This window comes from Bos taurus, chromosome 3 (genome assembly GCF_002263795.3).
Source record: "Bos taurus isolate L1 Dominette 01449 registration number 42190680 breed Hereford chromosome 3, ARS-UCD2.0, whole genome shotgun sequence".
NCBI lineage: Eukaryota > Metazoa > Chordata > Mammalia > Artiodactyla > Bovidae > Bos > Bos taurus.
Genome location: NC_037330.1, coordinates 50,287,240 through 50,313,357, shown reverse-complemented (window position 1 = coordinate 50,313,357; position 26,118 = coordinate 50,287,240). Strand labels below are relative to the sequence as shown.

The window sequence follows — 26,118 nt, the reverse complement described above, 5'->3', positions numbered from 1 at the left end:
GGTACAATCCAGAGTTTATTCAGATTTCACCAGTTTTACAAACACTCATTTGTATGTGTGTATATAGCTCTGTGAATTTTATATTGTGTTAGATTTGTGTTAACTGTCACTATCAAGACTGAATTGTTTCACCACAAACCTGCCAGTTTTAACTATCTCTTTCCTCCATACCGTGTGTGACCCTTTATGATTTTTCCCCCCAACCATAATTCCTTTTAAGTCTACCCAAATTATTGCATGTATCAATAGTTTATTCTGTTTACTGCTGCTCAGTATTCCATAGTATGGATGTACCAACGTTAACTGTTCACTCTTTAAAAGAAAATTTGGGTTATTTCCAGTTTGGAACTATTACAAATGAAGTTGCTGTGTCTGTGTATACAGGTTTTTATTTGAGCATATGGTTTCATGTATCGGGGTGTGTCCAGGAGTATAAATGCTGGGTTGCATGGTAAGTGCATGTGTAGTTTTAAAAGAAATGGCCCAAATATTTTTGGAGTGACTCTACCATTTTATATCCCACTTAGCAGTTTAAGAGTGTGAGTTAATGTGTTTTGCATCCTTGCCCAGTATTTGGTGTTGTAACTATTTTTAAAATTTTAGCCTTTCTGGTATGGTGATACCTCATTATGTTTTTAACTGGAATTATCCTAATGGCTATTGATTTTAAAATTATTTTCATGTGCTTATTTGCCATCCATATATTTTCACTGAAATGTCCATTCATGTCATTTGCCCATTTTCTAATTGAACTGTTTTATTTTTTTAACTGTTGGACTTTGAGAATTCTTTAATATTCTAGTCTTTTGGATATGTGATTTGCTCATATTTTTCCCCTTAAGTAGCTTATTTTTTCATCCCCTTAGTAGGTCATGGAGCAAAAGTTTTACTTTTGATGAGGTCCAATTTTTCCTTTTACGGGTCATATATTAGGTGTCAGGTATGGAACCTCTTTGTCTAGCCCTAAGTCTTAAAGATTTTTCTCATATTTTTTTCCAAAAAAGCTTTCTAGTTTTAACATTTAAGTTCATGTTTTCACCTATGTTTGACCCAGTTGCTCCAGCACCTTTTGTTTAAAAGGCCGTCTTTCCCCTATTGAATTACTTTTGTACCTTCGTTAAAAATCAGTTTGACTTGTTTTGGTGTATTCTAGAATGTCTGTTCTGTTGATCCACGTGCCTATCCCTCCACCAGTACCACACTATGTTGATTTAAGTATCAAAATAGGTAGACTTAATTCTTTTTCAGAACTGTCCTTTTCTTTTGCCTTTCCGTTCCGTATAAATTTAGAATATGCTTGTCCTTGTCTACAAAAAAACCTTGCTAGATTTTTATGAGAATTGTGTTAAATTTATAGATCAGTTTTGTAAGAATTGACTTTTTTATGTTGAGCCTTCTCACCTTTGAATATGGTTATGTTTCTCCATTTATTTAGGTCTTTCTTTTACCAGGCATTTGGTAACTTTTATCATACTGATCCTGTACATGTTTTGTTTCTTTAGAGTAATGATTATAAATGGTATTGTGTTTTCAGTTTCTCTTCTGCTTTTTAATACCAAGCAAGAATTCAGCAAAATAGAACTCTACAATGTGTCTTTTGAAGCTCTGGCCCTTTCAGCTTTCTCCTACCACTAATATTACTTAGTGCTTTAAAAAATTGAAATAAAAACAGAATAGTTTTATTAGTCCATCTTTCCATTTTATCCCAATGTAGAAATAATCCCTTTTATGTCTAATCATTATTACCACTTGGAAACTAAGATTGGGGAGTTGTTGCTTGCTTTATTTATAAGGGAATTCATTTCACTGTTGGATAAAAGATTCTCACTGTTCACTTTGCTGTTGATTCATGGACATTGAAGACCTCTAACTTTTTCCCCTGCCCTGCATTTTCTCACCTTTTCTTCTCAATGCAGGGATCTAGCATCCATAATATAGGCTCATTCTTGGATGCCATCATCTTAGGTCTGGATTCTTTATTCTGTCATTCTCCCAGATACACATTAAGTGTATGTATACCCCGTGTCCAATGACACAAACCCAGACACCTGAAAGTGATGGTAGTGCGGAACCAGAAAGGTGCCTAAGGAATTCTACTAGTCTCCGGGGGAAAAGTGGCTTGTCTAAATGGTATGAAGGAAATCACCAATAATATATCAACCTTCACTAAGCACTAGATTCTTTTATTTGCTCTTTTAACTGAGTTTTAAGATGTAACTTAAAATACTTCTGCAAAGGAGGAAACTGGAGTTGTTTTCTTTTTTAAATATTTATTTGACTATGTTGGGTCTTAGTTGCAGCATATGAGATCTTTGATCTTGGTTATGGCATGCAAATGCTTAGTTACAGCATGTGGGATCTCAGTTCCCTGACCAAGTATTGAACCCTGGCCCCTGCACTTGGAGCAGAGTCTTAACCACTGAAGTCCTGAAACTGGAGTTTTGATTTCCCAAGTTCACCCAGTTAGCAAGTGATCCAAGGATAATATAGACACCAGAATCCCAAATTGTGTTAATTAAGATTCTGGAACTAAATTCTAATCCTAAACAATCAATTTTTGTAATAGGGTAGAAGAGTGGAACAAGCTCCCTGAGTACTTATTTAGTATTCCAGACTCTCAGAACTGAATCTTTGCCTGTTTTGAGTACCTTTGAGTACCTCTTAGTTACATGTTTGGGCAGCAGCAGAACAAGTACATATACAAACAGAACTCTACTAAAGGGTAGAATGATTCACAATAAAAAGTGCAGAGAAGTATAGGTTTTCAAATGGAAGAGAGCACACTTTTAAGATGACATCAATGAAGGCTTTAAAGATTAGACAGTATTTATAATGACTGGTAGATAAATAAGACATTCTTTGATTGTAATTTTTATTATATATACTCAGCACAGTATTCAGTGCTCATATAATATGGCTGTGTCTGTTCATAAGTATAAAGCATTTGAGCAACACTAATTGTGCATTATTAAATTTCAACTGAAAAACCATTACATGCTGAATCAATATCTTTGAAAATTTCAGATAAAAGAATTTTCTTTGGGGAAGCATACAATTATAGGTATTCAATTTTTGTCAATTTTAGGACATAATACTTGAGAAGGATAAACATACATAAAATAAAATGACATTTCAGTTTATACTTTATTTCAATACTATTTCAACCACTTATCTTGACATTTACAGAAAACCAATCATTAAGGATCCAAATGCAAATCATAGTGAAACTCTAGGCCTTAGTTAAATATTTTAGTATTTTAGAAGTTTATATGAGTAAAAAGTAAAGATAAAATAAGCTGTCAAGTGACAGTTTACTCACTTTTAGCATAGTTTTAATGTCAAAATACTACACTAAAACCATATGATGCAGATAAACAATAAGCTTTTAGAAATATTAAAGAATTTAGTTCTTTGCATACAAATTTTACTCTATGGTTAATACAGGTAACATGCTTCTTAAATAATCTGTTTTCACTTTGTCTATAAAAATAAAATTGTCCTCAATATCCCTAAATTTTTTGTTTTCTAAATAAGGCCATTATTATATAATAGGAAGTTACTGAATCAAAGGTTTAAAAAAATCAGTGGCACAAATCAAATGTAAATGATGTAACAAATCCATTGTTAGGTAAAGAATCAGAGTACAGTAAGTACAGTGACCAGCCACACATAAGAGGTAGAGTTCTTAATCACAGTTTTATAGAAAAGATGCAGTAGTTTATATCTGTACTGTTTTATTAGCTATAGTACTTTACATTCGGTTCTCATTATTAGTTTATCAGAAGAGGAAAAAGCTCTTTATAACCAAAAATCTTACTGGCCCTTGTTTTGCATGTGTTACAGGGGCTACTCCTGTACACTTAAAAGCATTTTCTTAGCCAATTAAGGTAATCACCTAAACATGACGTTTATCTCACTTTAAAAAAGCCTCAAAGTTGGGAAATCTAAGTTTCTATTCTTCTCCTAAGAAGAATAGAGGGAAATATATATAAGATGGAGGGAAATATCTCTCATTTTGTACCACTTGATTATAAATTATAGATGAAACCATCATTGTCTCTGGATATTATTATTGCTTATTAAGAATTCAGCAGTACTAACCAACTATACTCAGGTTTATCAGTTCATTGTTTTTAACTCTTACATGACATAAACAATATTACAAGTTGGTATAACCTAAAAATTCTGTTTAATTCATTAAGTTAGTAGTACTTAAGACATGATGGTAAAGACTAGAGTTGTTCATATATTGAGTGTTGAAACTTCTGTAGGTTTTTGATTCTTATTTGAATGCCAATAAAGTGATCAGAAAGGTCATTTTATGAAAATTACAATAAAAACTAATAAATATTTATACTAGTAGGGCTTAACTGGAAATTAATCTCATGGTTTATATTAGGATTGAGTGATTATGATAAGCCAGTCAGATTCCAGATACTTATAGTTTAAGTAAATTTTATTTTGATAAGATATTCTCGTTTCCCTAAATTCTTTTATATTGACTTTATTGTTTTTTTTTAATGATTTTTGAGAACTCAAGATATTTACTTAACATTAGGTCCAAACTCTTTTAGCAATATTTCCATCACACTGATGGTATTAATGTATCATCCAAGTCAGTAAATACATTAAAACTAATGTAACACTATTGATAATATAAAAATAAAGTGATTTCCCCTCATTTAATTTAGAAATCCTATATCTTAGTTAACTATTAGAGAGAATGTATCCTTACAGAAATTGGGAACGATCTTTATTCACTTCAAAGAGAAAATCTGTCCTATTTTTGATAAGTATGCTTTTAGTATTTTTAAGAATTATTCAAAAAGTCAGCTTTTAGGAATGTAGGCTAGGTATATAAAACTAATACTTTTTGTTAATATTTTAATATATTTGGTTATAAAAAAATCCCACATACCTTTTTTTCACAGCTGTGTTTCTATATACATTTAGAAGATACATACGTAAAAAGAGAAAAGTTGAGTTTTTTCTAAAGATATCCATGATTAGATAATTCTCATGATTTATAACTTGATACACTGAAAAACTTCTACAATTAATTTGTAATTGCCACATTTACAAAGAAACTTCTGGGTAACAGTCTTCTAAAAACATTGTTCAGTGTTACATTTAGGCCTAAAGTTCATTTATTTAAATCACCTAATGACATTTGCAAAACTTTTGCAAACATAGGAAACTACTGTTATTAACATGGCTTCATTCATTTATACCTGCACAATATTTGCAATACACTTAAGTACAATCGGAACAATAAGATTACTTGCACAGATGAAAGTTAAGCCTTTCCTTTCATATTAAAATTATACTTATTTCGCACTTAATGGTAATGCCTAAAAATGTTTTGGAAAAGACTGTTGTTAATGGTCTTGACTGTAACAGTTTATTGCATTTTTCTGCCCCTTTTTGTGAATGTTAAGTACTCTGGAATTTTAAGTTCTACTTTTCCTCTTATCTTCAAATAGACTCTTCAGCATATACACTTGAATGGCTGACACTACAACCATTACTACTAAATTAACCATAGACCAGAAATTGACTCTATCAAAGTTGCTTTCTTGTATGTTTCGGTCACGTGCTTCAAATGCTCTAAGCAGAGTTTGGATGTGACCACTTTTGCTTAGTCTGGACTTGATGCTGTTGATAGACTCCTGGAGATAAATAAAATAATTTTATTGTAAAAGAATGCTCAGTAATTTTAAGTTAATTTAAAACTGTGCTTCACTGTACTCTTACTAGTTTAATATCCAAAAACAATTTTAATTAAGGGGTAGGTACTACTTAAGATTTACCTAAAGATCTTTACTACATAAAGTTTATGTAATAGTTTTCATGATATGTTTAAGTTATTGTTTATAATTATTCTAAAAGAGAACAAAGCTACTGGGAATTGAAAATAATATGAAAATATATTTGAGTGCTACAGTGCCAGTAATTTTACATACATTATCTTGTTAGCCCTAACAACCATAAGAAATGTTTTTATTACAGAAATGTTCCAAGAGTACATTCATCAAACAAGCTTACCAAGATGCAGTCTGAGTTGCACATCTGAAAAAAATTTTTTTAGTAGGGTCCTGGTGAGAAGTGATTTAAAAACTATAAAAGGTTTACATGAATATACGGTAAAACTGAGATTAGAAATTATGTTAAAGTATTGATGGCATAAGTAAGAAAATAACAGAAACAGATTTTCCTGTATAGTCACCTTAAAATCCTCATTTAAAAGCAAAAAATATACACAAAATTTCAGAGTGCTCTGCTAAGCCTACAAAACTACAAAGTATAATATTTGTCATATATGTCTATTTGTAATGCAATGGTAATCTAGTAATGCAAATATTTTCCAGAAAAATATGAGATTGAGATCCCCAAATGAAAAGACCATGCATAGTTCTTTTCAGTATCAGATGATGACAGTCAAGTATAAAATTGTTTATTCAAGTTTGCTGCTGCCATAAAAAATTTTGATGGGGGAGTATAAGTGGAAAAACTCCTGAAAGACACTTTGTTTTTCTTTAACAAAGACTAAGTATTTTAAGCCATATTTAAATCTGAACTTTCTGTTCATTTTGTTTAATTGTGAATGAAGTCAATTTCCTGAGAATTCAGTGAAGTATTAATACTAATAAAATTTACAACTACTTGTATTTTGTACTTGTTGGCAATATAAATTTAAAATGGAAGAATATATTAATATGATTGAAATTTTAAAAATGAGTGGGAAAAAGAGACTATTTGTATCCATAGTAGTGAGACTATGGATGCATCATTTTCATTTTAAGCCAGTTCGTTATCTACAAAATGGAATAAAAGGGGAAAGGGAGTTTGGAGCTGGACTAATGATAACTAAGTCTTCTTCTGAATCTCAAGTTCAACTAAATTTAGTACACATATGAGATGATGAGATCAAAATTGTCATGGTAAATATTCATGGTAATCAAGCTTAATCATTTCAGTTTGTAGTCACAGTTAACAACAATGTTAAAGGTAAGAAAACTAACACTTACTGTTTGCTAGATGCTGTTTTAAGCATTTATAGATATGCCATATCACCTTTCATCTTCACAACTCTAGAGGTGGTATCCCCAAGGGTGATAGGACACCAAGGCTTAGAAGGCTCAGAAGGAATTACACATATGATATGATCATTTAATTTTCCGACTTAGCTAACTGATCTTACAATATGTCTCTTCTTTTATAATTTGATAGTTTTCTTAAGAAACCTCAACATGATCAAAATATCACACTATTAAAAAAAACAGTTCAGGTTATGAGTATTAGAGTTATACATTACGGTTTCAAATTTGGAATAATCACATTATTTCTCCTACAGAAAGTTCTGTAACAGGTATATATGCTGTTTATAAATATCGCTGAATAAATTCTATCATTTGATTACCTCTAGTTGTGGCTGAAGGGTAATGACCTTTCTCCCCAACACTTGCAATACAATCATTAGTAAACAGGTTCATATACATGCACATTTCTTTATGCAGGTTTATGATAAATAAAGCATAAAGCAACTCAAGCAAAGAAGCTTTTACTCCTGAGGGTAGTGGTAGTTTCTGATAACTACTAGGTTTGGCTGAGTTATGTTAACAGCATTCCCCAAATTAATCAAGTGATACCAAATTTCACGTTATAAAATCTGTGTTATGGGGGAAAATTCCTGTATATTTTAAGTATTTAAAAATTACTCAATTTTGTGTGCAAGCATTCTGCAGATCATTACAATCCTCTGTTTGAACATACTAAGTTCTGTATTTAAGAGCATGTGTTCAAATTGGAGTTTCCCTCTCTGGTTCTGTGACAGAGACAATTACCAAATATCCCTAATCCTTAATTTTCCTTATTGGAAAATGGAGTGGATAATCCTCATAGAATTAAGTAAGGACTAAGTAAGAGAATGTAAATAATACCTAACTCAGTGCCTATCACATGGTAAAGTCTCTAGATGTTAGTAACTTTTTATTATTTTATTCTAAAAAAAAAAAAACACTATACTGACCAGAATGTCCTCCAGTTTCATATCCAACATATCTGTGCCAGTAATGTATTTCTTCCAGTCCTCTTGTTCTTGCTCCTGTTCTCCCATATTATCCAGGATTAATTCAAAGAAAATCACCTTCTCAGAAATGGTGCTGAATGTATTGTCAAAGCAGAACATGTAATCACCAACTTCAGTCTCTATCCTGTATTAAAAAAAGAAACTGTCCTCAGTTATCTGTACTTCCATCTGGGATCAAAGAAAAAACTACTGTAAAAGAAATAACATGATTTATAATTAGCTTACTGACAGACCTCCATAGTACTGAAAGATAACTTATAATTTCTTTAAAGCAGTAACCTAAAAATAGATATTCAAGTACTTGCAATTTAAATGTGCTTGACACTGGAGCAGGATTAAAAACCTAGATAGGATACCTCAGAGTGAACCTTAATATTTATGTATTTAAAGTAATTTATAATGAGTTCAACTCATATGGAAACATCACTACAGACCTCCACTTTTGAGATTAATTTGTAAAGTGAGATTTTTTTTTTAATTTTCAAAACCAATGGATTTTCCTAAATGCTTCATTCTAGGCCCCTTTGGATTAAGTACATAAATTATAATACAGTTTACAAAGATTAGGAATGAGTTCAGTGGTGAAGAACAAGAGCATTACTCATAGTGGCATTACCTTTACTGAATAAATGCCACTCGTAACTTAAACGATCTTGATCTTCACATTAAAGATAATTGGCCTAGGCAGAGTTAATTTAGCAAAATAGTTTTCTAATAACTTTTTGTGGAGAGAAGTTTTAACAAACTATTTACACAGGCTAATGACATTTACTACTGCTGGCCACAAAAAACAAAGTTCAACAAATGTTTTGTTGTGACTGTTCATGAAGGTTGGTCTAAATTCGAAGTTTCCTTATCCAATATGCTGGATCACTTAAATTTGGGGGCAGATTACATCATTTTCTATAGCCTTCTGAGCAACATGTGATTCTCATCTTTTAAGCCATCTCCATCTCTCCCCCCCACCCCTTATTTCTGACCTAGGGTTTGTTTAGGCATAACATGTAAGTCCTCAGCAATGTGATTTGATTTTAACATATATCACTATTAATAAAAATAGCCAGTTCTTATATACCTCTTCATAATTTACATACTGCTTTCACACATCGTTTTTAATCTTTATCATCCTATTTGAAAGTAAGCATAATTGACCTTTTCAAGGCAAGTAGAGTAAGGTTCACATAGATACAAGTTTCTTGCCCACGATCACATAGCCTATTCTAAGCATAGATGAAGCTTGAACTTTTGACCTTCGGTTAATTGATCTTTCTACAATACTGCTAGAAGCCTTCTGTATTCTTTGCAGTGTCCTTAATTATGACATACCTTTGTCTTTGGAGATACATTTAACCTTTGAAGGAGTCTAAAGCAAACACTGGTATGGATATAGGGGAACAATATTAAAAGGAACAAAACAAAAACATTGTGATTATTATGTAATATGACGTAGATTTGGGGCATTTTCTGAGGTAAAATTTCCACTATATTCTGATTAATGGTATCACTGATAGCATATAACCACCATATGTATTCTGAAGGGCAGCATTCTTAGTCTACATATTCTCAATGAGGAGATACTGCCCCCTAGGGGTGAAAACTCATTCAAGATGGGCCAAAAAACAAAAATTAGCTATAACAGTATTGTTTCAAAGCTCAATCCTACTGACAAAATCTTATCCCATAGTATCAGTATTTTAATTTTCTCTCATTGGGTTTTCTTGGGCATATCACAAGAAGGATGAGCTCTTGGAAGGTACACATACACAAAACGTGGAACAGTGGTACAAAATGCTAGTAAATACTTGTGATCGGAGGACTTCTGAATGATTGATTACTCGATCTAGAAGTCATTTGGCAAGAGGAGGCCTACACAGGCCAAACGATGCCATTGGCTCTTTTGTGGATGTTATACGTTTGATCTTCAATTTCTGAGGTGTCTTGCTTTATTTTCTATAGCCTTCTGTGATCTTCATCTTTTAAGCCAGTCTTGTTTCTCTTCCCCCTATTTGTGATTTACTGTGTTTAAGAATAAGAGATGACTACCCAGCAGTGTGACTGGATTTTAGTATATATACTATAAATAAAAATAGCCACTACTTGTAGACATGCGTGCTCAGTTGCTTCAGTTGTGTCCAACTCTGCGATCCCATGGACTGTAGCCCACCAGGCTCCTCTGTCCATGGGACTGTCCAGGCAAGAATACTGGAGTGGGTTGCCATTCCCTTCTCTAGTCAAAACTTGTATGTGCTCAATCAGTTGTGTCCAACTCTTTTGTGACCCCATGGACTGCAGCCCACCAGGCTCTGTCCATGGGATTTCCCAAGCAAGAATACTAGAGTGGGCTGCCATTTCCTTCTCCAATACTTATATATCCCCCTTTATAATTTACACACTTTTATACACTTTATCTCTGTTAATCTTTGAATTTTGGGGGGAGACTTAAGTTCTGGTATGAGTTAGGGTAATAACTAATTTAGCAGTCTAGAAAAATGGTACATATGACAATGCTGGACAAACAGGTATTACTTAAGCTGTTTAAGGCTCTGTCTGGAGACATTTTTTTTTTTTTTTTTACTAACCTTGACTTCTGGAAGGACAGTATTTGTTTAAAAGGTTTGATTTAAGAAAAAACTTTAAGCGGCATAACAGATTTTAATTGCCTTTAAAAAGTTAAGGGACTTCTCTGGTAGTCCAGTGGTTTAGAATCCACCTACTAATGTAGGGCACCTGGGCTCAACCCCTGGTCTGGGCAGATTTCACATGCCACGTAGCACCTAAGCTTGTGCATCCCAACTACTGAGCTTGCACGCTCTAGAGCCTGTGCTTTGCAACAAGAGAAGCTATTGCAATGAGAAAGAAGCCCGAGCACAGCAATGAAGAGTAGCCCACAATTAGCAAAAGCCGGTGCATAGCAATGATGACCCAGCACAGCCAAAAATTAAGTAATTTTTTGAAAAAATATAGCTAAAGATGAAATTTTCATTTTAGTTTTTAGATTTGTAAATTTGGTATAGTGATTAAGAGTGAGTTGCTGACTGGTTTTAAATCCTGGCTTTGCTGTTCATTAGCTGTGTAACCTGCAGTAATTTACTTAACTGCTCTATGCCTCAATTCCTTCATTGGTAAGATGATAGTAAGGACTATAGGGAAGAATAAAAAAAAATTAATACATAAAGTACTTAGAACAGTGACCTGACATATCAAAAGAACTCTTATAAACTCATTCTTTTTTCCCAATGGTTTAATAAGAGATAATTCTATGTGGTCACTCACCTACAGCCAGACATGCTGCAGTGTGAAGTCAAGTGGGCCCTAGGAATCATTATTACAAAGCTAGTGGAGGTGATGAAATTTCACCTGAGCTGTTTAAAATTCTAAATGATGCTGCTGTTAAAGTGCTGCACTCAATATGTCAGCAAATTTGGAAAACTCAGCAGGGGCCACATGACTGAAAAAGGTCAGTTTTTCATTCCAATTTAAAGGGCAATGCCAAACTACCATACAGTTGCACTCATTTTACATGCTAGTAAGTTTATGCTCAAAATCTTTAAGCTAGGTTTCAGCAGTATGTGAACAGAGAAATTGTAGATGTACATTCTGGGTTTCAAAGAGGCAGAGGAACCAGAGATCAAATTGCTAATATTGTTGGATCATAGAGATACCAAGAGAATTACAGAAGAACATCTGCTTCTGCTTCATTGACTACGCTAAAGCCTTTGACTGTGTGGATCACAACAAACTGGAAATTTCTTAAAGAGCTAGGAGTATCAGACCACCTTACCAGTCTCCTGAGAAACCTGTATGTGAGTCAAGAAACAATAGTTAGAACCGGACATGGAACAAGTGATGGGTTCAATATTGGGAAAGGAGTATGACAAGACTATATATTGTCACCCTGCTTATTTAACTTTTAAGCAGAGTACATCATGTGAAATGCCAGGCTGGGTGAATCACAAAGCTGGAATCAAGACTGCCAAGAGAAATATAAACCTCAGATATGCAGATGGTACCACTCTTCAGATGACAGAAAGTGAAGAGGAACTAAAGAGTCTCTTTATGAAGGTGAAAGAGGAGAGTGAAAAAGCTGGCTTAAAACTCTATATTCATAAAACTAAGATCATGGCATCCAGGCCACTACTTCATGGCAAAGAGATGGGGGAAAAGTTGGAAAGAAACAGTGATAGATTTTCACTACTTTGGCTCCAAAAGCACTGTGAATGGTGACTGCAGCCATGAAATTAAAAGATACTTGCTTCTTGGAAGGAAAGCTATGACAAACCTAGACAGCATATTAAAAAGCAGAGACATCACTTTGCTAACAAACTTTGTATAGTCAAAGCTATGGTTTTTCCAGTAGTCATGTACAGATGTGACAGTTGGACCATAATGAAGGCTGAGTGCCGAAGAATTGATGCTTTCAAATTGTGGTGCCGGAGAAGACTCCTGAGAGTCCCCTGGATTGCAAGGAGCTCAAACCAGTCAATCCTAAAGGAAATCAACCCTGAAAATTCATTGGAAGGACTGATGCTGAAGCTCCAATACCTTGGCCACCTGATGCGAAGAGCTGACTCACTGGAAAAGACCCTGATGCTGGGAAAGATTGAAGGCAAAAGAAGGGAGTGGCAGAGGATGAGACGGTTAGATGGCATCATTGACTCAATGGCCATGAGTCTGAGCAAACTCTGGGAGGTAGTAGAGGACAGAGGAGCCTGGCCACAAAGAGTTGGACACAACTTAGGGACTGAACAACAATTCTTTCTAAGAAAGTAGTAACATACCTTTTCCCCCCTAATCTCTAAATGAAAGCAGAAAATGGGAGAGTAATTAAAATTGACAGAAATTCTATACATTTTCTATATTCTGAAATTTAAAGATGAACTTCATTTTTGGCTCTTGTTCATATACCTATCAAAGAGAAAGCATAGTTAATTCTGGTATAGCCACCTTAACTGACTTAAAATTACCACTTCTGATTTTATTTATCAGTAGTTTATGCAATTTTTTTTTTAGAACTCTACATAGGTAAAATGGCATTTTTGAAAGCACATTAAAATGAGTATCTTAGAAAACGATGGTTGAGACATTTTCCCACCTCGTTCACTCATACATGTATTCATATTTACTGAGTAACAGTTATATGCCAGGTACTTTGGTTAACAAAGACTATGTGCTAGAAATGTTCTAAGCACTGTATAGTAGAAGCAAGAATTTTGGTTCATTCTCCTTCCTCCTAATAAATGTATATGCCTGCAGTCTTATTTAACTTCTCTAAGCCTCCTTGTCTGTAAAATGGGAATTGGAGAATCAAAGAATATCTCTCACAGGGGGTTGGAATGATTAATTTGCTGCTGCTAAGTCGCTTCAGTCGTGTCCAACTCTGTGCGACCCCACAAACGGCAGCCCACCAGGCTCCCCGTCCCTGGGATTCTCCAGGCAAGAACACTGGAGTGGGTTGCCATTTCCTTCTCCAAAAGCATATAAAATGAAAAGTCTAGTTTATGGCAAATATTGGACACTCCGTATTTGATTTTCTTATTCCTATATACTCACAGTTTAAACTCAGTAACAATACTGAGTAAACAAAAGTGCTACAGTAAAATAATACAATGAAACAGAAACACTGGTGAGATGAAAAAAAGAGAAATGAGGTACAATATATGGCCTTTTATCAAATTTTAAACTTGGAATTATAAAAAGCATTTTCTATAGGGTTTCCTGTGGTCAGATCTTTTACTTTCAGGTCTTCTAATTATCTAAAAAGAGTGACATTTGAAGAAAATAAAAATTTACACACACACACATAAAGATGTATCACTGTACTGTTGTTTTAAGAAAACTACTGGCAAAAATGATACGGCCACCAGTTCAAGTTATATACCTGGAATAGTAACTTATAACAGAAAAAGCCTGTGGTGGCCAGAAAGGCAGGTTTTAAAATGCCTCAGAAGATTGAAAGCAGTACCTGTGGTATACTCATCTCATTAACCAAAGCAAAGCAAAAACTCAGTCAAGATCAAAAGAAAATGCCTAAACAAGATGACACTTTAGTTTAAGATAGATCACTGAAAAGAACTGTTTAAAATGTTCATATGGAATCATTTCATGCTAATATTTAGTATCAAATGTGCTAAATTTCCCTGTTCCCACTGGTATTCAGTTCATGGAACCCAACTAAGAGATAACTTACGTGTGAACTCCATCTGATTTTCTTTGTTCAAAAACTAAGGTTTTTCCTTCTGGAGAAGCAAGATGGAAATCAATATCTAATCCTGCTCCATCTAAAACCTGCAGAAAGGCAAAGAAGAGAAGAGTACATTTTACAAATGCTGAAAATAAAAAGTAGATTATATGATGAAAAGATTTCATTTCTAAACCTTAACAAGGGTAAGAAGGTCAACACACTCATGTTAGAGCTAGAAAGGAAAGACCATTTTTTTCCATTCCATTCATTTTTGGAACTTGTCCCTTTCTTGCCATTTCCTGCTGCCATCACTTAAATTTAGGTCTTAGGAGTATTACTGAAATAATCTCCCTAGAACAGTACCTTCATCGAGAAGCCCTATGGATTAGAAAGAAACACAGAAAGGAGTTAAATTTGTAGACCCTTTTCCTTCAGCAATTTAGGGTTTGCTATGTAATTTTTCTGAGTTTGTTTCCTCCTCAGTATTAGCTACTTCTCAGCCTGGAACTCAAGACGTTTATAATCTGATTCCAACTGACTTTTTCAACACATCACCTATTATTTCCCAGTATGAATTATGTATTCCAAGTAGGCTATTTACTTACTGGCCAAATAATTCAGCTTGTTCCTTTACAATTTCAAAATGTCCTGATGATGATGATGGCAGCTAACAATTATGGTTTATGCCACACATTGTTTTAAGTGCTTTATGTGGATTAATTTATTTCTCACAACAACTCTAAAACGTAGGTTCTATTATTGTTTTCATTTTAGCGAAAACAACCAAAACAAACACCCCTTTCCTCAAGAAAATTTTAAAAACCCTCAAAAAACAGGCACAGAGAAGGTTGTCTAAGGTGAGATAGTAAATAAGTGGTATGGTCACAATGTGAATTTAGCAATCTAACTTCAAAGGCTACTGTTTTTCTTAACTCCATTTTCTTTTTCTTCATGGCTTTAATGGAATAATAGATTACCTATTCTTGTGCTCTACTTACTGACCAACAGAACTGGTTTTGAGTGGCTAGCTAAATATACACAATTCTTTTTCCTCTTTAAATTTCAGTGAAATGAACAAAAGGTATCAATATAATCCATAACAATACTAGAAACCTAGGAAATCTTAAAAGAGTTTAAGAGTAAGAACTTTCTAGAGATACTCCACTGAACAATGAATACATCTAGCTACCAATATCTATTAATCTCAAAATTCTAAAAACAGAAACACCAAATATTTGCTGAAACCAATGTCTGCTTTTTCATGTTACTTGGCACCCCACTCCAGTACTCTTGCCTGGAAAATCCCATGGACGGAGGAGCCTGGTAGGCTGCAGTCCATGGGGTTGCTGGGAGTTGGACAGGACTGAGCGACTTCACTTTCACTTTTCACTTTCATGCATTGGAGAAGGAAATGGCAACCCACTCCAGTGTTCTTGCCTGGAGAATCCCAGGGACAGGGGAGCCTGGTGGGCTGCCATCTATGGGGTCGCACAGAGTCAGACACGACTGAGGTGACTTAGCAGCAGCAGCAGCAGCTTTTCTCACGGAGAAGGCGATGGGACCCCACTCCAGTACTCTTGCCTGGAAAATCCCATGGACGGAGGAGCCTGGAAGGCTGCAGTCCATGGGGTCGTGAAGAGTCGGACACGACTGAGCAACTTCACTTTCACTTTTCACTTTCATGCACTGGAGAAGGAAATGGCAACCCACTCCAGTGTTCTTGCCTGGAGAATCCCAGGGACGGGGGAGCCTGGTGGGCTGCCGTCTATGGGGTCACACAGAGTCGGACACGACTGAAGTGATTTAGCAGCAGCAGCAGCAGCTTTTCTCAGAGGATCAAATTTTGGAAAATAATGTAGACAGATTTAAAAATATGTTTCATCAGATAAATGTAATATATATCCTCAGAGAAATTTAAGAACATAAAAATCGATAAAAGATGAAGATGCTGATATGAAAAATTCTTAGAAAAACCCAAAATGTGATTGCCCAAATAAAGCCCTAATGAATAAAGCCTTAACAACAACAGAATAGACATGGATAGAGTCTAAAAATTAGAGAAAAGGAGCCAAAGAATTCTCAGAACAAAGCAAAAAAGTATAGATAAGAACAATGCAGGAAATGGTAAGACTTTATGAAGGACAGAGCTAAAGATTTCAAATAACCACCTAATAAGCCTCCTACTGACTTTTCCAAAGGATTTGAAAAGAACCACCTAGAAACTGAAGTAGTAGTAGAGAACTATAAAATAACAAGAACAGGGATGGCACCAGCATTCTTGCACATACACTAGATGTAAAAATCACAAGGGATTTTAAAACATCACATGTAGTCAATGTTCCCAAATATTACTGAAGAGAAAGCAAAAGATAAAACCATTTTCTGATATCTAAGGACTCAAAACATTCTAAAATTACTAAAGTTTCCCCTCCAAAATCCCAAAGTCATATCCATTAAATCAAAAAATAAGTGATATCACAAAATTAAGCATAGACTTCAGTAAAGCAAAAGGTATTATTGGTAATGACTAGCAGGCTTAAATGTCATTTAAAAATATAGAAGCTAATTTTAAAATACACAAAATACCTATTTAAAATAAACAATACCATAAATCTAAATTAAACTTCCTAATGATTTCAATGGATCAGGATGAATGAGTCCCACTTTCCCCTGTCATAGTCTTTCAGTCCCTCAAAGGTATTCTTCAGTCTTCTGCCTCAAAGCCTTGGATTGCCACATGCTGTTCTTTTTACCTATCACCTTGTTCCACCCCCTTATCCCTAGTAAGCCTGATTCTTCACAGATCTGAACTCTACTTCTAGGATGTCTTCTTTCAATTCCCAGATAAAATCAAGTCCTTCTATTAAACATTCTTAGGCTTATGCAGTTAGCTTCATAGCAACAGAAATCAGATTCATTATATTCTTTGCAGCCAAAGATGGAGAAGCTCTAAACAGTCAGCAAAAACAAGACTGGGAGCTGACTGTGGCTCAGACTTAAATTGAAGAAAGTGGGGAAAACCACTAGACCATTCAGGTATGACCTAAATCAAATCCCTTATGATTATACAGTGGAAGTAAGACATAGATTTAAGGGAGTAGATCTGATAGACAAAGTGCCTGATGAACTATGGACAGAGGTTCCTGACATTGTACAGGAGACAGGGATCAAGACTATCCCCAAGAAAAAGAAATGCAAAAAAGCAAAATGGCTGTCTGAGGAGGCCTTACAAATAGCTGTGAAAAGACAAGAAGCGAAAAGCAAAGGAGAAAAGGAAAGATACACCTGTTTGAATGCAGAGTTCCAAAGAATAGCAAGGAGAGATAAGAAAGCCTTACTCAGCGATCAGTACAAAGAAATAGAGGAAAACAATAGAATGGGGAAGACTAGAGATCTCTTCAAGAAAATTAAGAGATACCAAGGGAACACTTCATGCAAAGATGGGCTCAATAAAGGACAGAAATGGTATGGACCTAACAGAAGCAGAAGACATTAAGAAGAGGTGGCAAGAATACACAGAAGAACTATACAAAAAAGATCTTCACAACCCAGATAATCACAATGATGTGATCGCTCACCTAGAGCCAGACATCCTGGAATGTGAAGTCAAGTGGGCCTTAGAAAACATGACTATGAACAAAGCTAGTGGAGGTGATGGAATTCCAGTTGAGCTCTTTCAAATCCTAAAAGATGATGCTGTGAAAGTGCTGCACTCAATATGTCATCAAATTTGGAAAACTCAGCAGTGGCCACAGGACCGGAAAAGGTCAGTTTTCATTCCAATCCCAAAGAAAGGCAATGCCAAAGAATGCTCAAACTACCGCACAACTGCACTCATCTCACACGCTAGTAAAGTAATGCTCAAAAGTCTCCAAGCCACACTTCAGCAATACGTGAACTGTGAACTTCCAGATGTTCAAGCTGGTTTTAGAAAAGGCAGAGGAACCAGAGATCAAATTGCCAACATTTGCTGGATCATGGAAAAAGCAAGAGAGTTCCAGAAAAACATCTATTTCTGCTTTATAGACTATGCCAAAGCCTTTGACTCTGTGGATCACAATAAACTGTGGAAAATTCTGAAGGAGATGGGAATACCAGACCACCTGACCTGCCTATTGAGAAACCTGTATGCAGGTCAGGAAGCAACAGAACTAGACATGGAACAACAAACTGGTTCCAAATAGGAAAAGGAGTACGTCAAAGCTGGATATTGTCACCCTGCTTATTTAACTTACATGCAGAGTACATCATGAGAAATGCTGGGCTGGAAGAAGCACAAGCTGGAATCAAGATTGCCAGGAGAAATATCAATAACCTCAGATATGCAGATAACACCACCCTTATGGCAGAAAGTGAAGAAGAACTAAAGAGCCTCTTGATGAAAATGAAAGAGGAGAATGAAAAAGTTGGCTTAAAGCTCAACATTCAGAAAACTAAGATCATGGCATCTGGTCCCAACTCTTCATGGCAAATAGATGGGGAAACAGTGGCTGATTTTATTTTTTTGGGCTCCAAAATCACTGCAGATTGTGATTGCAGCCATGAAATTAAAAGACACTTATTCCTTGGAAGGAAAGTTATGACCAACCTAGACAGCATATTAAAAAGCAGAGACATTACTTTGTCAATAAAGGTCCATCTAGTCAAGGCTATGGTTTTCCAGTAGTCATGTATGGATGTGAGAGTTTGACTATAAAGAAAGCTGAGTGCCGAAGAATTGATGCTTTTGAACTGTGGTGTTGGAGAAGACTCTTGAGAGTCCCTTGGACTGCAAGGAGATCCAACCAGTCCATCCTAAAGGAGATCAGTCCTGGGTGTTCACTGGAAGGACTGATGTTGAAGCTGAAACTCCAATATTTTGGCCACCTGATGGGAAGAGCCGACTCATTTGAACAGACCCTGATGTTGGGAAAGATTGAAGACAGGAGGAAAAGGGGACGACAGAGGATGAGATGGTTGGATGGCATCACCAACTCAATGGACATGAGTTTGGGTAAACCCTGGGAGTTTGTGATGGTCAGGGAAGCCTGGTGTGCTGCGGTTCATGGGGTCGCAAAGAGTTGGACACGACTGAGCAACTGAACTGAACTGAACTGAACTTGTATTAATTTGATTAACGTCTATCCCCTTACTAGACTGCAAGAATCTAGTATTACTGTACACAGAGTATAGTATTACTCACCATTGTTTCTGCAGTACTTAACATAAAGCTTACAGAAACTAAGCACTCAATAATAAAAAATTTAAATGAATTATCTATTTTACTCATAAGATATATATGTATTGACATTTAAAAATTCCAAGAACTTAATATATAATGGGACTGGTCAGTTACCCTAAAAGTGTCCTCTTACACCTGAAAAGTGTGAAATGGTTAAAATTTTTAATATGTCACAGTAAACCAAGGGCAATGTCTAGAAAAGTTTGTTACCTGACATTTTAAAAATGAAGACAAAACCCAGTAGCTTGTAGTTATTGGAAAATTAATGACAGAGTTGGAAAATGCAAGGGGTTGAAGATTTCTACCCTACGAACCTTTGCAACATTGTCTAGGACCACAAACACCAAATGATTTTAATTCTTTCCTTAATCAAAACAGTTTAGACAGAATGCTTTAAGGGAACAGTCTTTTTGAGTGATTAAAGATGCCAAGTGCTGATATAAAGCTAACCCACTATATATAAAACTCGAAAAATGTAAACATAAAAAAGCTAACATATACTGAACTTTTACTATCTGTTTGGGGTGGTACATAAACACTTATTAACTGTTTCAAATCAACTCTTACTATTATTGTCAATATTTTACAAGTGTGGGGTTAAGTAACTTGCTCAAGGTCACAGAGGTTGTAAGTGCCAGATTCAAGATTTCGACCTAGGCATTTTTTTTGTCTACAGTTGGAGCTGTTAATCCTAAGAGGTCAGTAGTTTACCTTTATTTATCTATTTTTTTAGGCCATGCTGGCATCTTAGTTCCATGACCAGGGATTGAACACAAGTCCACTGCAGTGGAAGCATGAAGTCATATCCACTGGACTGCCACAGAAGTCCCAATTTCTTTCCTAATACCTGGGTAAAGACTGATGAACAATAAAACTTGTTTCCTTATCTAGACTTTTTCTAACCCTGTAGTTGGTTTCTTTACCTCTAATTTTGCCCTCCTTAAATCCATATTCCACACTGTAAAACATTTTTGACTGTTACCACATTGCTTAACTTCAGTAGCCCTTATACAGACAAAGGTCAAAGCTACTCAGCATAGCACACAAGCTAAGATTCATGATCCAGCCTCCTGACCTCTCCAATCTCTTTTTCTTCTATTCTCACCCTAGACTTTATAGTCTTAAGAGTTCCACCCCTTAAGATCAGCAGTTGTAGTGTCCAGTATATACTGCCCACTGCTAGAACAGTAACACTGCATTTTCAGAAATGCGTATTCATTTTGTTCCTTTTCCTAGAATGCCCCTCTTCCCTGCATTCCTGTTTCACCTAAGCATGTTTCTAGGTTCCTATTTATTTTCTCCAAGAATTATTTTCTGAAAACCCAGAGAAGTCCTTCTCCAACAGCATATAACCATACTTTATTTTCCAGGCAAGAACACTGGAGTGGGTTGCCATGTCCTGCTCCAGGGGATCTTCCCGACCCAGGGATCCAACTTGCTTCTTCTGAGTCTCCTGCATTGGCAGGCAGATTCTTTACCACTCTTCTACCTGCGAAGCCCCTGTTTATAAGCCAGTAACCTTTAAATATTAAGATCCCTGAAAAGGGCTCTTTCTTTTGTTTGTTCCCTCCTCTGTGTCCTCACCGCCAGGCATTACTGGCACGTGGTAAATCTTCAGTAAATTAACTTTTGAACTGAACTGGAAATCAGGAAATGCTGAGTTCCTGCCTCAGCTTGGCTCACTAACTGTAATTTTAGATACTTTATGCTTAACCTTATGCATCTATGCTGCTGCTGCTTAGTTGCTCAGTAGTGTCTGACTCTTGGCGACCCCATGGACTGCAGCCTGCCAGGCTCCTCTGTCCAAGGGGATTCTCCAGGCAAGAATACTAGCATGAGTTGTCATGCCTTCTTCCAGGGAATCTTCCCAACCGAGGGACGGAACCCAGGTCTCTCGCATTGCCCGCAGATTCTTTGTCATCTGAGCCACCAGGGAAGCCATATTCATCTATAAATAATCTAATCTCAAAGTTTCTGCAGATGAAGATTCTAAATAACTTTATTTTGCTCTAAATATGACAGTACCTGTTATTGAAAAAGATTCTCTACATCAACTATAAAAAATTAACATCTGATTAAAAATTAGGTAACATGAAAAAAGTTGAAAGATGAACCACATGAAGGCATTTCTCTTTTTTTGCAGTGCTACCTAGAAAAATCGAAATTTGCCATACTGGAGCTAACGATTTCTTCTAAGAAATTACCCTTTACCAGAGTGACTACATAAATTAAGGCAATTCCCTATAACATCATGCTGTTATTAAAAATAAAATAGTGATATGGGAGAAATGCTTAGAATGCTGAAGAAAAGATTACAGAGCTTTAATATACAATTAGATCTTATTTGGTTTTTAAATAATGGGTATATATATAACTCAGAGGGCTTCCCTGTTGGCTCAGTGGTAGAGAATTCGCCTGCCAAGGCAGGAGATGCCAGTTCGACCCCTGGGTCGGGAAGATCCCCTGGAGAAGGAAATGGCAACCGACTCCAGTACTCTTGCCTGGGAAATCTCACGGACAGAGAAGCCTGGCGGGCTACAGTCCATGGGGTCGCAGAGTCGGAGACAACTTAACGACTGAGCACACGCACACGCACAAACACAGACACACACATACAACTGGGAAGGAAATTCACCATTAAACACACCAATAGCCCCTTTCAAAATATTCCAAAATAGGATTTAGTGATCATCGCATGGTCACAATTCAAAAATCCTTAACTGAAGAAGTAACAGTATAGATTTATAATACCGAAATTGAGGGCTGGGGGCGGTGATTAAAGCAACTGTCATTTTGTCCAGTGATTAAACAGAATGTGTATTAGGCCTGAATTGTGAAATTTCCGGTACTGGCGCGCGTAGTGGCTAAAGACATGGACGAATCATTAAACAAAGAAAAAACCCACCGACATCACTAGAGCTGGCCTCTTTCCCACCGGAGAAAAGGGGAGAGGGCGGGTAGTCAATTCCAGATCCCGCCTAACTTCTAGTCCCCAGCCCCTGGACAACAGCGCCTCGCGAGCCGGCGCGCAGCTGCCCGGCTTCCGGGCGGCCCTCGCCTCTTTAGCAGCCGGGCGGTCCCCAAAAACTTTCTCAGCGGGTGAGAGGCGACGACGTGCAGTTAGGCTAAAGGAAGGAGGCTGGCTCAACATCTACACTTACTTGGTACTCGATCTCCAGCGAGGCTTTCAGGGGCATGGGCTGGTAGAAACACTCCTTCTGGCCCGCCGGAAGTGTGAACGTGAAGTCGCTGTCTAAGGAGGGAGTGAAGCCGGCCGCCCTAGGCAGCAGCAGAGCGGCCAAGAGGACCACGGGGAAGGGTAGCCAGGTCTTATCGCCCATCCCTGCCTGGGCGATCTCGGGCTGGGAAAGGCGTTGAGAGGCGTGGGTTATCGGCACTTATGCTCCGCTTTTCCTTCCAGGACTCCTCGTGGTTGGCAGGCAAACCTGGAGCCTGAAAAAGCTCCAGGTGAAGGCCTAGGCGGAGGGGTGTTTCTCCGAGAGGGAAACGCCTGTCTACAAAGCGTAGGGACTGAAGGCGGAGCCAGCAGTCCTTTTCCACACCCTCCTAGGCCTTGGTTCCCTCAGGCACCGGGCCAGCACGGACCGCCTGACACCCAGACCTCCGCAGCTTCCCATGGCGGGCGTCACACCAATGGGCGTCTTGGTGGTAATTGTGGGAAATGTAGTTCTGGGTAGGCAGGCTCGGACGCGCTCCCAGACCACAATCCCCGACAAGCCCCGCGCGTCCGGCGTAGACTGTCGCTAAGGCTGCGCGGGGGGCGGGGCTGCGGTTGGGGAGGTGCGTTCCCAACGGTTCCCGCGGCGGTTCGAACTCGGCGCAACCGGGGTTCCCGTAGTGTGTTCGGCGCTTGGGGCCGGGGAGAGGGTCGGAGGTTTCCGAACGGAGAGGAGAGCTCGGCGTGCGCCGTCGTTGGTGGGTCTCTCTCACAGCTACGACTTGTGGTGAGCGACTGCCCCTGGAGGGTGGAAACTGGCCTATCTGAAGAGGTACAGGTGTTTCCCTCTCGGTTCCCTCGGACGCGTTTAATCTAGTCATCACCCTCGCTGCTCACACTGCTCTTCAGGGTCGTATTTTAGTAGAAGAAAAATCTGGAAGGAAGTTGTTCATGTTTTCTTCCACTGCTTCCAGATGAACGAAGGACCAGTTCTATCAAATTGAGCATTCTTGAAACAGAACAGTACGATATAAAGCCTTGAATGGCCTTCCAAAATGCGGAATCCTTTTCAACTACAGCCCATCTTTTTTACATACAACGAGTATAAAGTTGTTCTTTGGTGTGATGTGTGTACCTGTGTATACCTGCAAACGCATTGTAATTAAGGCCCGAAGATGTCAGGGCCTGTAAGAAGCATGACGTGCTTTTTCACGTATGTACAGGCGATGAAGCTGGACTTTTATAACTAAGTTGAAGGGAGGAGAAATACTTATTTGAGGGTATTAAATGGCCCATTAGGAAAATGAAAATATATTTGCATATCAAACGTTTTCATTGATCCTTTAGAAGGGTGATAGAATTCTTGGGTTAAAATTTACATAAACCTGATTCAGTTGAAACAAAATGGCATGTTAGAATTTGCCCAAATTTTCTTTACCCTTCTTCCTTCACCATCCTGTAGGTAACTAGAGTTGTTGGAAAAACACAGAGTGGGGACCTGAACCTTTGACTTTTGTTTGGGAGAGTCTTCTCATTTAAGCAGAAGCAAGTTTTTGGAAACAAAAGAGGAAAGAAATGTTTTCTTTACTAAGATTCCATAGTATATAATTTCGTGCCACAGTTTATTCCAGTAAGATGAAAGTTTTCTTTTTAATCTTCCTCTCTACATCTGAGAAATTTTGAGTGTGGAGTAAATTTGTTATTTTAGCTAGGTGAGGGGAAAGAAGGACAGTTTTGTAATCATCGTTTAGTCACTGAAAATATTGGGTTTCTGGAAGTGCCTTAGAGTCCTGACTATAATACACAGGACTCCTAACCTTTTGGAGCTTGAGATGTCGTCAGAATTCTAGAAGGGTGATCAAAAAGAAGCTTCAATGACAAAGGTAAATGAGATCTGAGAGAGAAATGTAATTTAAAGATTATGCAGGAAGATGGAGTAGTAGAGATTGTAAAGCTTTCATTTAAGTTGTATTATTAATATGTTTTAGTACACAATAATTATGAATATTAATTATTAGTAATAAAATGTATTTATCATGATTTTTTAATGTGCAAAGCTACTTAGTAGAGAATTTCACAACCCTTGAGATACCCATCAGTTGAAGAAACAACTTTTCTTATTTATTTTTGTGAGTTAACCTGCTAAATGTCATTTTGATTTCTGTGGTTGTTACGTGAATGTGAGTTTATGGTTTTAAATTTTATAGCCATGGTGAATAGGAGAAGGGGATAACCTTTATCTGTTAATAAATTACCTTTAGGAAAATATGAATGTTATGATACCAGTTTTGTCAGATGTTCAGAGCTTGTAACATGATCAAGTTCAAACACTTCATACTGAAATTAATTTATAATAAATAAGAAAACTACAGTGTGACATAATTAAAAGATCTTTGCGTCATGATGGCCTAGGTTCAAATCTTGGTTCCACCATTTACAGTTTGTGTGACCTTGAGTAAGTTTTTTGGAGAAGGAAATGGCAGCCCACTCCAGTATTTCTTGTTTGGAAAATTACATAAACAGAGGAACCTGGCGGCCTACAGTCCATGGGGTTGGAAAGAGTCAGACGTGATTGAGCACGTGCACACACTCAAGCAAGTTATTTGGCTCATTCTTAGTTTCTTCATCTTTAACATCAAATAAAAACAGTTTACACACTTGTTAGAAAGATTGAAGATGGCTAGGAAAGGTGAATTGTAGTCCCTGGCTTAAATGAAAAATTGATTCATTGAAATTTTGTTGAACTTTCCATTATGGGTTTACCCTGCAGAGAAATTGATTATTGCTGGCTGTTTTGCTTTGTTTAAAGTTACCATGAAAGATTTCACAACATTTGAAATAGAAAAATAATAACTCGAGTTAAGTTTTATTAGTGTGAGATAATTTTGACTGACATCACAGATTATTTCAGGCAAGGTACAAGAAATTCATTTCTTTTTTGAAGAAATGGAATCTAGTTCATCAGACTTCTATAATAAAGATAATGAAGAAGAAAGTTTGCTGGCAAATGTTGCTTCCTTAAGACATGAACTGAAGATAACAGAATGGAGTTTGCAGAGTTTAGGAGAAGAGTTATCTAGGTGAGTGAGTAAACTTATGTATAGAACTCTAACTTAGGACTTTAACTGATGAATGTAAAATTTTTGAATATCATTATTGTTTGTTGTGTTTCTCGTGTGTCCAGAATTGGGAATAATGCTCCATAATTTAAAAAATAATAATTTTGAATATAGCTTTCCGTTTAGGAAGAAGAACAGAACTATTATAGAAGTATTTACAAATTAAGACCTTTAATATATTAGGACTCAGTATAAAATATATGTGTAGTCTTAACTAATCTTTTATTATCATGACTGTTTTTTGAATCTTAAGTAACTCTAGCATAGAGGCTCCAGAAACATAGATTGCTAGTTTTAAAACTAATTATGGTTTATTGAAAATTTAATTGA

The 26,118-nt window shown here is 36.7% G+C and overlaps 2 protein-coding genes across 8 annotated transcripts in view; one reads left to right on the top strand and one right to left on the bottom strand.

The window, feature by feature from the left end:
* Positions 1-2,855: 2,855 nt before the first annotated feature.
* Positions 2,856-22,989, bottom strand: TMED5 (transmembrane p24 trafficking protein 5). Of its 2 annotated transcripts, XM_005204300.5 has the most exons (5): positions 22,653-22,989; positions 14,277-14,374; positions 8,019-8,213; positions 6,046-6,095; positions 2,856-5,669 (listed from the first exon to the last, which is right to left on the bottom strand). In XM_005204300.5, exons 1-5 carry the CDS (start codon positions 22,830-22,832, stop codon positions 5,608-5,610), a joined length of 585 nt encoding a protein of 194 aa, XP_005204357.1. In that variant the 5' UTR covers positions 22,833-22,989; the 3' UTR covers positions 2,856-5,607.
* A 291-nt stretch (positions 22,990-23,280) lies between these two features.
* The window catches only part of CCDC18 (coiled-coil domain containing 18), a 173,194-nt gene continuing 170,356 nt past the window's right edge, over positions 23,281-26,118 (top strand). For 4 of the 6 annotated variants that reach the window (XR_009493921.1, XM_059885079.1, XM_015464582.3 and 1 more), the window contains exons 1-2: positions 23,281-23,501; positions 25,614-25,749. Coding sequence is in view for 5 of the 6 variants with exons in the window: in XM_059885079.1 (XP_059741062.1) it covers positions 25,616-25,749 (134 nt within the window). In the remaining variant the exon portion in view is untranslated. The remainder of the gene's footprint in view (positions 23,502-25,613; positions 25,750-26,118) is intronic. The other 2 variants (XM_024990069.2, XM_005204323.5) reach the window with 2 other exon arrangements.